This window comes from Astyanax mexicanus, chromosome 19 (genome assembly GCF_023375975.1).
Source record: "Astyanax mexicanus isolate ESR-SI-001 chromosome 19, AstMex3_surface, whole genome shotgun sequence".
NCBI lineage: Eukaryota > Metazoa > Chordata > Actinopteri > Characiformes > Acestrorhamphidae > Astyanax > Astyanax mexicanus.
In genome coordinates this window covers 8,377,188-8,392,348 of record NC_064426.1, presented here as the reverse complement: position 1 = coordinate 8,392,348, position 15,161 = coordinate 8,377,188, and the positions used below count along the sequence as shown (strand labels likewise).

General features: G+C 38.2%; 1 protein-coding gene across 1 annotated transcript; it reads left to right on the top strand.

Moving 5' to 3' along the window:
* Window positions 1-216: 216 nt before the first annotated feature.
* On the top strand, window positions 217-14,111 carry gtf2f1 (general transcription factor IIF, polypeptide 1). Its single transcript, XM_007239176.4, has 14 exons — window positions 217-412; window positions 1,750-1,815; window positions 3,544-3,590; window positions 3,835-3,907; window positions 4,585-4,778; window positions 6,551-6,721; window positions 7,307-7,515; window positions 8,009-8,165; window positions 9,061-9,119; window positions 9,326-9,457; window positions 10,093-10,166; window positions 10,893-11,034; window positions 12,983-13,115; window positions 13,235-14,111. The coding sequence occupies exons 2-14, from the start codon at window positions 1,804-1,806 to the stop codon at window positions 13,437-13,439; spliced, it is 1,608 nt and encodes a 535-aa protein (XP_007239238.2). The 5' UTR covers window positions 217-412; window positions 1,750-1,803; the 3' UTR covers window positions 13,440-14,111.
* Window positions 14,112-15,161: the final 1,050 nt, after the last annotated feature.

The window sequence follows — 15,161 nt, the reverse complement described above, 5'->3', positions numbered from 1 at the left end:
GTAATTATCATATTTTTTAACAAGGAAAATAATCAAGCCCTAGGTGTTACACTAGAAAAGAAGGGGTAGGGGTAAGTGGTAGGGCCATGGGGTGAAATGAGATTGGGCCTAATTGTGCAGGCCGCTGCTCCAGACCACCAGGCGGCGGTGCGAACCCACCGCTCCACGCGCTGCTGTAGCCGGGAGAAAGAGCTGCTGGCCGGTCAGAGCTGTGCTGCAGGTCGGTTCTGTGAGCAGCTCCGTGTCTCTTTCTGTGTTTCTCTCGCGTCGCTTCGTTTCTTTTAACACGATTTTTTGCTTCTGTTTTAGGAGAATTTTGCTGCTGCTGGTGTTGAGGTCAGCCTCGGCTTTGCGGGAACTGAAGGCCGGGATTGTTGAGCTTTTCGCCGGGTAGCGGCTGCTGGAGAGTCCGGTGAGTTTTCAGCGGATTATTAACCTGATGAGTTTTAATAATCCTTAATGTGCTGCTGCGGAGTCTCTTGGTGTATATATATATGTACAGCTTTATTCTTTATTTACATGTCGTTTATCAGTTAAATAAACCGGTACACACATTAAGCTAAATACAGCTCATGTTTGGAATAAGTTTGCTGGGTTAGTGGTTGTGCTGTATTATTTCAGTATTTTATATGCTTTGTTTTTCTACACATTAGTTTGCTAGTTAAGTTAAGCCTCTACAGCATAAACCATAAAAACAACTCCAATGATTGAGTGTTTATTTGTCATTCTGACATTTACATTTTTATTTAATCCTCTATGGCATGAATTATATTTTTGGGAGGAAAAAAAAATCACACCACTGTTTGGGAGATCTTTTCTTTGGGATCTTTTTCAGTCATGATGACTCTAAAAAGGTAATCTACATAATACATAAAACTTAAAAAAATAAGACTATAAAAAGCCTCATTTTATTGGATGTAGATATGTATATTATATATAGATGTGTATATTTAAAAAAAATAAGTAAATAAGATATGGTATTAAACATGGTACATGTAAGTGTATGTAAAAATGACAATATTAGTGAAACAGAATTAAATTATTGACAGAAAGCAAACATGTACAATTAAAAGGGGGCTCAAGTACCCTGTTAGGATGCATACAGGTTTCAGCTTCAGCCCACAAATGTTCACAACTTCCATCGGCCACTCTGGCAAAGACATTTCTGGGAAAGCCTTGCTATGCATGGACGAGCATTATCCTGCTGAAAATGCCTGTTGGAAGCCCTGCCATAAAAGAAAACATGTGATCCCAGGATGGTCTGCACATATTCTTGAACTGTTAGTGTCCTTTGTATCACTACTAGGTTTGATATGAGCAATTACTGTATTTAACATGCTTACCACAAGGCCTCTATTCAAACCTGACATTGTCAGATCCTTAACAGAACCTGGATTCCACACTTAAAATTATATGGTTCAGGTCTAAAGCAGTCCAGGTTTCTCGTCTACACCACCACTACACAGCAAGGTGACTGGGGAAGGGAGATGGACAGCCTGAATGGTGTGAAATTTGTCAAACTGAGCAACCTGCTTTTTTCAAATGACTAAAAACTGAGAAATACAATAGCAGTATCCAAAGAGTTTTACCTTTACAGTGCTGTGGAACAGTATTTACCTCTGAATTTGAGAACATTTCAAGCTGTAAATTACATTTTTAAAACATAAGTATTGAAAATGGGTATTTCATAGGATTAAACAGTGATTCTACAATTTTTAAATTCTAATAAGTCTTTTCTATACTCATCAGTTGGTGACGGACAGCACTCGCTTCTGAGAGAACGACAAGAGGAGATCTGCCGCTATGACTTCACTGGTAATGAGTAATTTATTTATGTGAATGAAATGGTGTTTGATAATGATAAAATAGTTGTAAGCTAGGTACATATTGTTGTCAGAAATGTATATGATACTTTTATCTGGCAGCATATTTGTAAACTTTGTGTTATAACTTATGTCAGGGACCTATGAGTCATTGCAGCTTTGGGCACAGGCTTTTAGTCACCACCACCATAAAAAGATCTAACTCCAGCTTCTTTCAGTTTCAGTGGTGATTCTGTATTTTGTTGAAAAGTGTGTTTTTGATAATAATTTTTGTGGTTGCTCAAATCCTTTTTTACACTGTCTAGCTGTGAGGGGTAGCAGTGGACAAAGTACACACACTATGTATTTAGGTTAAAGTAGATATACCCAGGGGTAGCATATTACTCCAGTAAATGTTAAAGTTTCATCTTTATAGCAGGAGTCACCAACTCTGCCTCTGGTGAGCACTCCTTAAGGTAGAGCTCTGCAATAATTCAATATTTATGTATTGCGATCTGAGATGTTTCAGTAACTATATTTTTCTGATATTTTAATGTACATTACTAACCACACCCATCTCTTATAATCTGGTGCCTCTTATACAGCTAGATAATATCGCCCTGGCTTACCAGAACACTTAGGGTTCCTCAGTGAAGCGTTTACAGGCGATTAGCGGCTATTGATAATGCTGCTGCACCCAGCCTTAGTGGAAATCTAAGCTTACTGTTAATAAACGGAAGCACATTACTCACCCAAATGATCAGTTTCTAAAAATCTATGTAGATAAACATCCAGTGCTAATTTGATTTTTATTTTATAAAGAATTACAGTTTTGTTTATCTAACTTTGCTTGCTTTACATGTCTCTCCACTGGGTGTATTAGAAGGAAAACATGGCAACACCCCATATCCTTACTAGTGTCGCATAATGCGTCATAATTAGGTGTACCTTATGGATGAAAATAGACCAGAAAATTTATGTTTATTTATAGTGCGCCTTATAATCCGGTGCACCTTTTATAGTGTAAAAATACGGTATTTGTCTTTAAAAAAACTTGAAATTGAAACTCAAATTACTATAAGTTTTATGGTTTATGATACAACTTTTGTTTAATAGTTTTCGGTGAAAATCTAAATTTTATTGAATGTTACGAAAACACTTCTAGTCGTTACTGCATACAAGCAATGTTCATGTTTAAATTGTATTTGTGACTTATTCACAAGTTAAAAGTTGCTGTAAACACGGACCCACAAATGAGTTTCCTTTACTATACTTTATTTGTGTATTCTAGAAGTTTCATCATTTATGTTGGAATAGGTACTCCCAACATAGTTAGGAAATTAGCCATATGCTTTGCTTATCTTAAATAAAAAGGTAAAAAAAAAAAACAAGTTTAAAAAAAAAAAAAAAAAGTGCACTGTGCCCTGTTTGGTGTGCATCATGCCTTTAAACTTTTAATATGTTGGACCAAATTACTTTGTGATGTGGAGCATATGTTTAAAGCTGTAATGGTTCCTTTACTTAAGTTCCTTAAGTACTGCAAAAAATGACATTCCTGTCCACCAATGATAAGAGGCCACCGTGGCAAGAAATGTTAATTTTCACGTAACTTGTGTGTGACGTGACGTCTCAGTTTGTCTCTTTTGTATATTGTTGTTGATATTCTGATATTGTTCACTAACTCTTGATTTGTTTGGTCTCTTAGTAATCATTGTGTCTGTGTATAAATTGTGTGTTTTAGGGAAACAGCAGTTCCTCTGCAACGGAGTACGTTGTCAGGGTTCCCAAGTAAGTTTCTGTGACCGTAATCCTCGTACCAGTTGATGGATACTCTTTCTAATTTTTCTAAGTTTATTAAGCTACTTTTTGTACCCATTGCTGCTATAACAGATGTGCAAATGAACACTCACTTTATCTAGTCCCTGAAAAGAAGAACTGACAATAGAATAACACTCAGATGAACCTAATTACAGGTGTGGGGTAAAGGGCTGTAAAGACCAGACAGTGATTAGTCTTTCTTTTTATCCAACAGGAACACTAGTAAGAGGTACAGCATTATGGCTTTTAATGCCGGAGATAAAGTCAACTGCTCTACGTGGACTCAGGTCTGTGGTTTAATTTCCTTTTGAGAGTTTATATTTTTGTCCTTTTGGCCTACTTTTCCCTTTCACTGTCCACTACACTGATCTACAGGGGTTGGACAATAAAACTGAAACACATTTCATGTTAGTGTGGGAGGTTTCATAGCTAAATTGGAGCAGCCTGGTGGCCAATCTTCATTAATTGCACATTGCACCAGTAAGAGCAGAGTGTGAAGGTTCAATTAGCAGGGTAAGAGCACAGTTCTGCTCAAAATATTGCAATGCACACAACATTATGGGTGACATACCAGAGTTCAAAAGAGGACAAATTGTTGGTGCACGTCTTGCTGGCGCAACTGTGACCAAGACAGCAAGTCTTTGTGATGTATCAAGAGCCACGGTATCCAGGGTAATGTCAGCACACCACAAAGAAGGACCTACCACATCCGACAGGATTAACTGTGGACGCTGTAAGAGGAAGCAGTCTGAAAGGGATGTTCGGGTGCTAACCCGGATTGTATCCAAAAAACATAAAACCACGGCTGATCAAATCACGGCAGAAATTTATGTGCACCTCAACTCTCCTGTTTCCACCAGAACTGTCCGTCACCACAAAAAATATTGTGGTCTAAAACCAGGTGTTTCAGTTTCATTGTCCAACCCCTGTACATATACTGTACTGACTTACATGCCATGTTTAGGCCCGAATGGAACGAGATATGAGTAACCGGCGGATGTACGGGGAGGAGGAAACTGCTGAGGGAGCTGCCGGCAGTGAGTTTGGAAAGAAACAGAGGGAGGAGTCACGTAGAAAGAAGTTCGGCATAATCACCAAGGAGTTTAAAGTTGAAGACCAGCCTTGGATCCTCAAAGTCAATGGCAAAGCTGGGAAAAGGTACTGCTCTTAACTAATAAATAGATAAATACTGACGGTAAATTTGACCATTTTAAACATAATCCCATAAGAGCACAGACCCATTTCTGAATACTCATGCGAAATAAAATTTCAGTGAGCAGCTCATTTAATTTTTTTTTCTTCTTGTGGGCACATGACCGAACTTGTATTTTAACATTTTGTTCTAGAAACCAGGTCATTACTAGCTATATGGAGCATACAACATTTAATTCAAGCATTTAAATTGATAAAATTGTTGTTACAGAGCTGTAGAAGATAAAATACTCTTATCTCCAGCTCTAAACCAGCACTCCTACATTCTGTTAATAAGGTCAGATGAAAGAACACAGATTCACAATCTTGTGATGCTCTCATTATGTTCGATATGACTTCACTTGAATCTTCAGGGTCTTTCGCCAAACACTCCATTTATGTATGGTGTGTAAAACGTAGCACAAGAAAACCGCTTTATTCAGACTCTCAGTAACAATAAATCTGCCTGTGACTGTACTATGCAAACCAATCAACTCGCTTGACCTAAATATGTTTTATTTGGCAAATAATCTAACTTTTCGTCTTATTAATAAACTTTGCATCTTAAATTACATTTGAAGAACTATGTATATATTTAAAATAATTTTTACTTTGTAAAATAGATAAAAAATACTTTTTTGCAGTACTTTGGCGCAATGGTTGAAAACCACTTGTCTAAAGCCCAATTTATACTTCTGCGTCAAACCTACTGCGTAACCTATGCGTTGCTGCGTACCATAGGCCTTAGCTCGACGCACACCTCCCTGAAATGTAACTGTGCGTAATTGGTCCGCCAAGCGCAGTACGCAGAAATATAAATGTGACTTTATACAGATGTTACCGTGGACTCTTTTGGGTTAATATAACAATAAACAATAAGTTTGACGTTGTAATGGGGTAACGGGTGAAATTTGCGCTGTGTTCCATTTTAACTCTGATGTCTGAATTTCCTAGTAGGAAATTTTAAATGAAACATCCCCACTTGTTTGATGTTTGTATTTGGAAAGCCTGGAGAGAATCCAATATGGCTGCAACAGTAATAAAAGCATTAGTATTATTAGTATTATCAGCACTTTTTTTCTTTTTATAGTTTGCAACTTTTCTGCCAGTGATCGTGTTTTCATGGTGTTTGGATGTGTGAAATTCTGTATAAATACCATATGCGTTACCAACTCCTGTTGCTAACATTGCTAACCTGAGAGCTGATCTGAAGGTTTAGCTCCAACATTTGAGGTAAACTGAATGCAGCATTAGATCCTCCCCAAATAAGACAGACTGCCTACACAGCATTGTGCATGCAATATGGTAGACTGCAGTAGAAGAAGAAACATCTAGTCTTCTAATCATATATTTTTACAAAGCACTAACTACTATAAAAGTTTGCAAGATTGAAGCAGGGTAAAAGCTGGTTGAAGTGTGTTAGCCTCAATTCTAACTGCTGGGATTATCAGCATTGGAGCTGCAACTCTTAACATACAACCTCAGCAAGGTCCTAGATGTAATGGTAACAGAGACAGCAGGCCTGGCTATTAAAGAGCTTGCCAATGTTTTTTTAGGCTCATGGTTTGTCACCCTCGTGTACTGAACTGTGATTATTCAAAATCAAGTGTTTTCTATTCTGGATATCCTTTATATTTAATTTGGAAAATCATTAGTTAAGGACACCAGCAGGCAGTCCTATATCCTGTATCCTGTATGTTTGCTGTTTTGTTTTAACCCTTTTTTTACTCTGCCTTCAGGTTTAAGGGGTTGAAGAAAGGTGGAGTAACAGAAAATGCTTCCTACTACATCTTCACCCAGTGTGCCGATGGGGCCTTCGAGGCCTTTCCTGTGCACGGCTGGTACAACTTTACCCCACAGGCCAAGCACCGCACCCTCACCGCAGAAGAAGCTGAGGAGGAATGGGGCAGGTGAGTAATTTTAATGATTATACATGTTTTAATTTGTTCAGAGGTTAGTATAATCTCTGAACCTTCTGTAGAGCTGTTTATTAAAAAAAAAAAAAAAAAATTAATTGGACAGAGGTTTTAAATGTAAAATAACATTATGACTCCCAGATCATCCCAATGGGATTTTATTTATATTTAGATGTGTTATATTCATATCTGTTTAACTTTGAGCTTTGTGTACTATTTTTAAGTTGAATTTCATATTTTCATATGAAAGTATGAGTAGGCAGAAGAAATATATTGTAAATATTGTTTTGAAATATTGGTAATATTATATAAATCATATCACTGTACATTTTCTATCTTGTTTAGTTTGGAACACATGTTCCTTGCAAATATGGCACCAGGGACATTGACGGGCTAGAGTATAAGATTTATTGCCAAGAAGCATTGTTACAACAAAGGAATGATCTACCGAACCAAATTTCCTTACTTTTTGTGCTAAATGTTTGTGTGTAAATAATAATTAAATCTTTATTAGGTCCACAGTGAGGAATTTGTCGCATTCTATATTGCAATAATTTGCTTTCCCAATCTTCTGTTTAGGCGTAATAAAGTTGTGAACCACTTCAGTATCATGCTCCAGCGCCGGCTGAGGGAGCAGGAGCACGGAGAGGAGGAGGAGGAAGGTGCAGGGGAGAAAGGTGGGAAGAAAAAGAAGAAGAAAGGAGGCAGAGGAGGAGACCTGCGCATTCATGACCTGGAGGACGATCTGGAGATGAGCACTGATGAGAGTGACAGCAGTGGAGGAGAAGGTGAGTGCAGATTTGAGGAAATTGTATACAGTAAAATATTTAAGATCAGCTGGATTATTTTGAGTGACTGTTTGTAATATCAGATTTTTATATGTCTTTTCTGGACTTTTTACTTTACAATTTGTGGTTTTCTAATACAGTATCAGTTGGCAGTGTGACTAATAGTTTTTTATACAGTATGAATTTGCAGTTTGTGTTGTTGACAGTAATAATTGCAGAGTTAGTAGAATGCTGTGTTTAGCTTAAGCAGGAGCTTCCACATATCCAGGGTTAGAAGCAGGCTACAGGCCGATAATACTCACCTCTAAATGTCAAATGAGCTAGCGCTTAGCCTCTGCGCTGGAGAACTAAACTGAAACTCCTATATAACACTGCACTTCAGCGGAGTGACTTTACTGCTCCTTACAACCTTTTTTTTTTTTTTTGAGTTAAGGACCATTATCAGATTGTGATGTCCTGTTAATTGCTGCTTTTTCCGCTAAAATCTTTGCAGATGGAGAAGGCAAGTCGAAGAGTAAAAAAGAGACAAACGCAAAGGGGAAGGGTAAAAAGAAGAAGAAGAAGAAGGGCAGTGATCAAGAGGGATTTGAAGACAGTGATGATGGTGACTTTGAGGGGTTGGAGGTGGACTACATGTCTGATGAAAGCAGGTAACACCACAGCACTAGGGATAAGGTGGTAACTTGAAGTGCAAGGACACTATTTAAAAAAAACCCACATTTTTAAAAGCATTTTTACTGTTCCATAGCTGATCCAAAGGTGAGACCAAAATTTAACTTCTGGCCAAAATGCAAGTTGTGTGGTGGAAAATTAACACTACAAATCACTCTGAACACACCATCCCTACTGTGAAACATGGTGGTGGCAGCATCATGCTCAGGGGCTGCTTTTCTTCAGCAGGAACAGGGAAGTTGGTCAGAGTTGATGGGGGAATGGATGGAGATAAATACAGGGCAATCTTTAAAGAAAACCTGTTGGAGTCTGCAAAAGACTCTAGACTGGGATGGAGGTTCACCTTCCAGCAGGACAATGACCCTAAACATAAAGCCAGGGCTACAATAGAATGATTTAAAACAAAACATATTCATGTTAGAAAGGCCCAGTCAATGTCCAGACCTACACCCAATCGAGAACTTGTGGCAAGATCTAAAAACTGCTGTTTACAAACGCTCTCCATCTAATCTGACTGAGCTTGAGCTGTTTTTCAAAGAAGAATGGGCAAAAATGTCAGTCACTACATGTGCAAAACTGGTGAAGACATACTCTACAAAACTTGCAGCTGTAATTGCAGCAAAAGGTGGTTCCACAAAGTATAGACTCAGGGGGGATGTATACGTTTGCACAGTGCATTTGTCAGTTTTTTTTATTTGTAAAAAATGTTTTGAATCATGCATAATTTTCTTTCCACTTCACAATTGTATACCACTTTGTGTTGATCTTTCACATTAAATTCCAGTGAAATATATTTGTGTGTGGTTGCAATGTGACAAAATATGGAAATGAAGGGGTATGAATCTGGTCATCTTGTTTGTTTTTGTTTTTCAGTTCTGAGGAGGAGGAGCCAGAGAAGGCAAAACCCAACAAAGGCGACGATGTTCCAAAAGGTTAGTGGTATCTCTGTAAAAACATACTAGTGTGTGTGTGTGTATCATGTAATATATTGTCATGTGAAAATCATGTATCCCTTCAAAAAGGATTTGTATAAAAGCAACAGTGTGTATAAATTCATTCAGAATTTAAATCTGGACACATATATTATTTGTTTCCTAAATGTACAAGTCTCAGCAATCCTTTGTTCTTTTCTGGACAGGGATTGATGAGGCTTCGGAGAGTGAAGAGGAGAGTGAGGAAGAGAACAAGAACGAAGAGGAAAACAAAGAAGAAGAGGAGGAGGAAGATGGAAAGAAGACCCCTGTGCAGGCAGAGAAAAAGAAAAAGAAAGGTGCAGAATGCTATGCGTTTTTTATATATAACTGTTTTATTGAGCAGTAGGGGTGTGACAAGATCTCGTGCCATTAGATCTCGCGAGATTTAAACAGCAGAATATTTCAGTACAGGTGGTAAATGTGTGTCGCAAGACTTGTGCAGAGGTAACCAAAACAAATGTTTGATCATTTTGGGCTGCAAACAGCAACGCTGTCTGAGTGAGCCACTCAACACAGACATATGTAAAGGCAACGCATTGACACAACGCAGTTGTTGTTGCCAGGTCTGTGTAGAATCCTAAGGGGGGTTATTCTGATAATAGTTCTGAGGTCTAAAGAGACTGATGTGAGATCATACAACAGAGAAGTTGTTGATGATAAGGTAAAAACAGCTGCATATGATAAATACATACATACATAATTTGTAATTAGAGTAAAAATTATGACTAAATTGCATTAAAAAAATTGATTACACAGCACCACCACCCCCTGCATCCAACTGGGTACTACTTTTTGATCTGCAACATGCATTTTATTAGTCTGCTTTTTGAGATTCTTGACCATGTTTGTTACTTGTTTTGTAGCATGTATTGTGGTATGCTCATGTAGTGTTTAATTAAATGATTAAACTGTTTCGTTTGTGTTTTTACAGACAGCAGTGGAGAATCTGACACCTCTGAGGACAGCGATATTGAGGGAGAGACAGCTTCTGCACTTTTTATGGCGGTAGGTAAAACCTAACCTAAAGTATTGCAGCTGGTAATAAAATTTATATATTAATATAGTGCACTTCTAATTGAGTATTTTTTTTAATGATAGAGCATGTTTACCATAAAACAATAACTTCAGAATCATGTCGATGCCTCACTGGCTTGGCGTGCTGTCATCTGCATTTTGTACCTTTTGAAGAAGTGGGTAGGAAAAATGTTTGCAGGAATATTTGCATAATGCTGCATCATATATGTGTAAAATCCTGTAACTACTTTTAAACGTCTAGAAATGCATTTATGCTTTTGCAGTCTGAATATCACGTCCCATCTGTAGGCGTAGCCCCAAAGCAGGGAATACCAAATTTTATATTTTCAATATGCATAACTGTAGAAAAGGCATCAGTACACAAAATCTTACAGAGGTTACTGAACGCAAGGAATATACCTGAATTAAATAATAGAATATTACCTCCTAACATTTTAACTCTGAGACCTAGGCCAATTTTGGTTGCTACCTTTTGTCTTTCTAGAATTTCCCTCTGGGATCAATACATTATCTACCTACCTACCTACGTACCTGCCTAAAAACATGCCCGATATTTTTTTAAGCTATTCAAATATGTCTTCATTTGAGTTCTAAATATTAATAGATTGTAGATATGTGTATGAATTTTACCTCGTTTTGTAGGATTTAAATTTTTGTGTGCAGTGTGTAAGTCTATTTTTCTTTTCATAATGTTAGCAGAAGAAGCGGACCCCACCTAAACGAGGAGGCAGGGGGTCTACCGGAAGTTCCAGAACAGGAAGCCGCCCTGGAACTCCTTCTATTGACAACGCTGCCACCTCCAATACACTGCGCGCTGCTGCCAGCAAACTGGAACAAGGTACACACAAACATTTTAACAAGCCTCTTGTTTATGGATGCCCTACAGTCTCTCTGAAAAAGAACTATTGATATTTAGTTACACTTATTATTTTATGGTTAAACATTGTTTAGGAAATAGACAAATGTTTGTTTAAATTTTATTTTAGTTTGTTTCTACTGAATATATTAAACTTATACTAAATACAACGTTTAATATTTATTTTGTTGCAGTAGTGTATTCTTGAAATATGCATAAAAAAAAGTTTTGTTGCATAAAAGGTTTTAAATACCTTCAGAAACGGAATATACTCTCCATCTGACACCTGAACTCATGTTGCCTTGTCATAAGCACACTGGCTAGTGTTCAGACTCAAATATTCCTCATCTCCTGTTTCTCTACAAAACAGTTTTTTTTTTTGTTTTTTTTTTTATATATCTCCTTCGTGCTCATTCTAATCCCATACAGAATTCTGCAGTTTCCTCAGGGTTTTCTGTCATTATTTCGCCGCTAGCTCGAGCGCTGTAAATATAAGTAATTCCGCTGACCACTAGGCGCTCTGTGCGCAGCAGCGCGTTGCCGAAATCTGACCCCCGCAGAATCCGGCTCCCCTTTGCGAGGCAGGAACGGCACAACACCACACGCTGTTAGAGTGAGAGTTAGAGTAGTGGAAAAAGCACTTATAAATAAATTAACAAACACAAAATGAGGGTATTCACTCTGTAATTCAAGTTCGTTTTAGTTTTTTCATTTAATAACCGTTTTTATTAGTTTTAGTTAAGGAGAACTTTCACTTTCATTTTTCCTTATTTTGTTTGTTTTCATTAACAAAAATACATTGTTACTTAGGTATATGGTGATTATCAGGCCATAGCTTTATATAAAATAAAAATAGTATTAAAAATTAGATGACTACATCACAGACTATTTCCCGAGATTTCCCATTAATTTACTCTGGCAGGGTCGGGTCCGGGCAGAGAAATAAAAATCAAAGTATCCTGCTATTTAAAAGAATGGAAAATGAATAACAATAATAATAATATAGTTCTGCATACTAGAATTTAGATTGTCTGCCTGAACCCGAGCTTAAACGCGAGCCTGAACGTGAGCCTGAATGCGAGCTCATCCGCGCGCGCGAGGATTGTTGGAGTCAGCTTCCCCAGCACCATGGACATCTACACCTCCAGATGCAGGAAGAGGGCCACCTGCATCAGGAAGGATCCCACCCACCCAGCACATGCACTTTTTGTCCCGCTTCCCTCAGGACGGAGGCTGCGGAGCATCAAGTGCAAAACAACCAGACTGAGAAACAGCTTCATTCCGGAAGCTGTAAGACTCTTAAACTCCACTTAACAACACACTGCACTGACACACAAGGACAATTACTGTACAAACACGGTCACTTTACCCGCACTGAGACACTTTATTTTCTACTTCTCTAATTCATTTCATGCTGCTATAGCACATTTGCACTCTGGACTTGTTGTTGCAACCTGTCTACTCTTTCTATTTATTTCATTTTGGGGTATTTATCTTTAACTATTTTGTATATTCTATTTTTATTGTATTCCTTTATTGTACTTTTATCTATATATCTATTAATAACAGCTCTTGGGTGTAAACTGGATCGTGAGATCACAATTTCGTTCCACCTCATGTACCACATAAGATGCGAATGACAATAAAATCTCCTTGAATCCTTAAAGCTCCGCATTTGGATTAATGGGTGCGCACTTCGCGCTTCTTCTACTGCCTACGGGCTGCATGACCTGCAGTCTCTCAGCCTGCCAGTCAGACCACAGTGTCGGCATATAAATCGCGTGCATTTTCCTACAGTATACCGCCATATAACCTGACGACGGTATGGTGGTATGATAAACTTCAATACCGCCCAACCCTAGTTCTGGCCTTTTTTTTTCTCTCTCTCTTTTCTGGTTTCATTCATTTCCTATACGTTATGATTCCTCAGGTAAGCGGCAGGCGACTGTGCCCAGTTCAGACACACCAGCTGCCAAAAGGCTAAAGATGGATCCCAGCTCTCAGAGTCCTTCAGGAAAGAGCACCCCTCAGCCAGCATCTGGCAAATCTACACCCAGCTCCAGGTAGGTCTTGGTGATATAAATGTCATCCAAATATATCTGGACCCCTTAGAAGTGGCGACCCCCATGTTAAGAACCCCTTTCACTGGATATTTAACTGACATTTTCTTTCTGTTTCACAGTGATGTGCAGCTCACAGAGGACGCGGTACGGCGGTACCTGATCAGAAAACCCATGACCACTAAAGACTTGCTGAAGAAGTTCCAGACCAAGCGCACCGGCCTGAGCAGCGAGCAGACAGTCAATGTGCTGGCCCAAATCCTCAAGAAACTCAACCCAGAGAGAAAGAACATCAATGACAAGATGCACTTCTACCTCACGGAGTAAAGCAGACAAAAGCAGCTTATCTGAGAGATTGTGGTTTGTGAAATACACTCAAGAGCACTAACTAGTGTTCCACAAACCTGAAGAGAACTGAATGTTGGGATAGTGTGGTGTAGTGAGGACTCCAGACACTCAGCTGGCACAGCAATGTCCCAACAATTCAACATTTAGGTGTGTTACATAATATTACGCCAGGCTTTAGATTCTCTCTTTTGCTTCAGTGTTCACTTAGTGTTCATTTACTAATAAAAAGTTCACAAAGATCCAGAAGGAGATCAAGTTTTAAGGCTACATCAAAATGGAGAGAGGCTGAGGGAAGTTCTAAGATGAAAATAGGTTTCCAATTTCTTAGCACAGCTTATTTGTCAGATAACTAGTAATAAGATTAGGAATGTGAGATTGGAAATGTTCAGAGAGCAAATTGTATGTTTTTGATAATTATCTTTGACTATTGGTACATTTATGAGTCTGTAAGCACATTTATTAATGGGTGATGGACAGGCCTAAAGAGTGCTGATATTGACTCAACACAGCAGCTAGAAATACTTTTTTTTTACTGGTTTAAACCGGATGCATTTTTTAAAGCTGTTTTGACTGCCTTTTTAGTTCAATAACTAATTGTTTCACATATACAATATCCCACACTGTAATAAAAACCTCATTATTTGAGTGCAAGCAGCCTTGATTTGTGTATTAATTTAATGTTAATTTGTGACTTGTTGGGGGGGGCATATTGTACCTTTTTTTTTTTTTTTAATCCACAAGTTTAGAATAGGTCTATGGACTGTACAAAACATGTTCATTAGATTCTTTGCACAAAATCACTCTCACATAAAGAGATCTCAAAGCTCTGGTTTTTTTTATCTGATCTAGTGGGCGGGGCTCTGGTGGGGGTTAACAGGTAAAGGGTTGGTGCCAGATTGGTTCTATGCAGGTCTCCTTATTCTGAAGTCACAATAAGAGAGCCATCCAAACGTCTCGTAGAAACATATGATTCCTGACACCAAACTCTTTTTAGCTGATTCTCAGAAAATGGATGATTTTTTTTTTTTAGTTTGTGTTTGTCCCCTTTAAACAAATTTAAATTCTTAATTATACTCTTGTATTATCAAATTAGTGGCATATAATGGCTATACAATTACTAATATAATTAATCACAATGATTTCTGTATTGTAGGTTAACTTCCAAAAAAAGTTATTCTGACAGGCCTTTTTAGACTAGATGCGATTAATTGGCAACCTTTCCAAGGTGTGTACTGCCTTTCCCCCAATGCTGGCTGGGATAGGCTCCACAACCTCCCCAGTGGCCCTGACTGATAAAGCTGGTATTGATGATGGATGGATGGCCCTGCTTTCGATTCTCTCTTAAGTAGCTCTTATGTTCAGCTCTGGTAGGTTTCTTTTTAATGTCACTGTTTTTCCTCCTTCATGGTTTGTCACTTCCATTTAATGAACTCTTATTATTCTACAATGCCAAAACTAGGTATACCAACTAGAGACCGACCGATATGGGTTTTTCTAAGGCCGATGCCGATACCGATCATTAGTGGTCAGAGTCAGCCGATGGCCGATGTGACCTGCCGATTTTTAGGGCCGATATGCTATCGTATTATATTTATTTGGCATGCTTAAAATCATACTAGTAAGAGGAGGCACAACAGTTGTAAACTTCACACAATTTATTGAAAATAAGGTTAGCATTTTATAGTGACTTTAATGTTACTA

What these genes read in the sequence shown, in the direction of transcription:
- gtf2f1 (XM_007239176.4), top strand. An exon ending in AATGGCAAAGCTGGGAAAAG is followed by an intron (nt 4,779 to 6,550) that starts GTACTGCTCTTA and finishes CTCTGCCTTCAG; the next exon opens with GTTTAAGGGGTTGAAGAAAG. An exon ending in AGGCGACGATGTTCCAAAAG is followed by an intron (nt 9,120 to 9,325) that starts GTTAGTGGTATC and finishes TTTTCTGGACAG; the next exon opens with GGATTGATGAGGCTTCGGAG.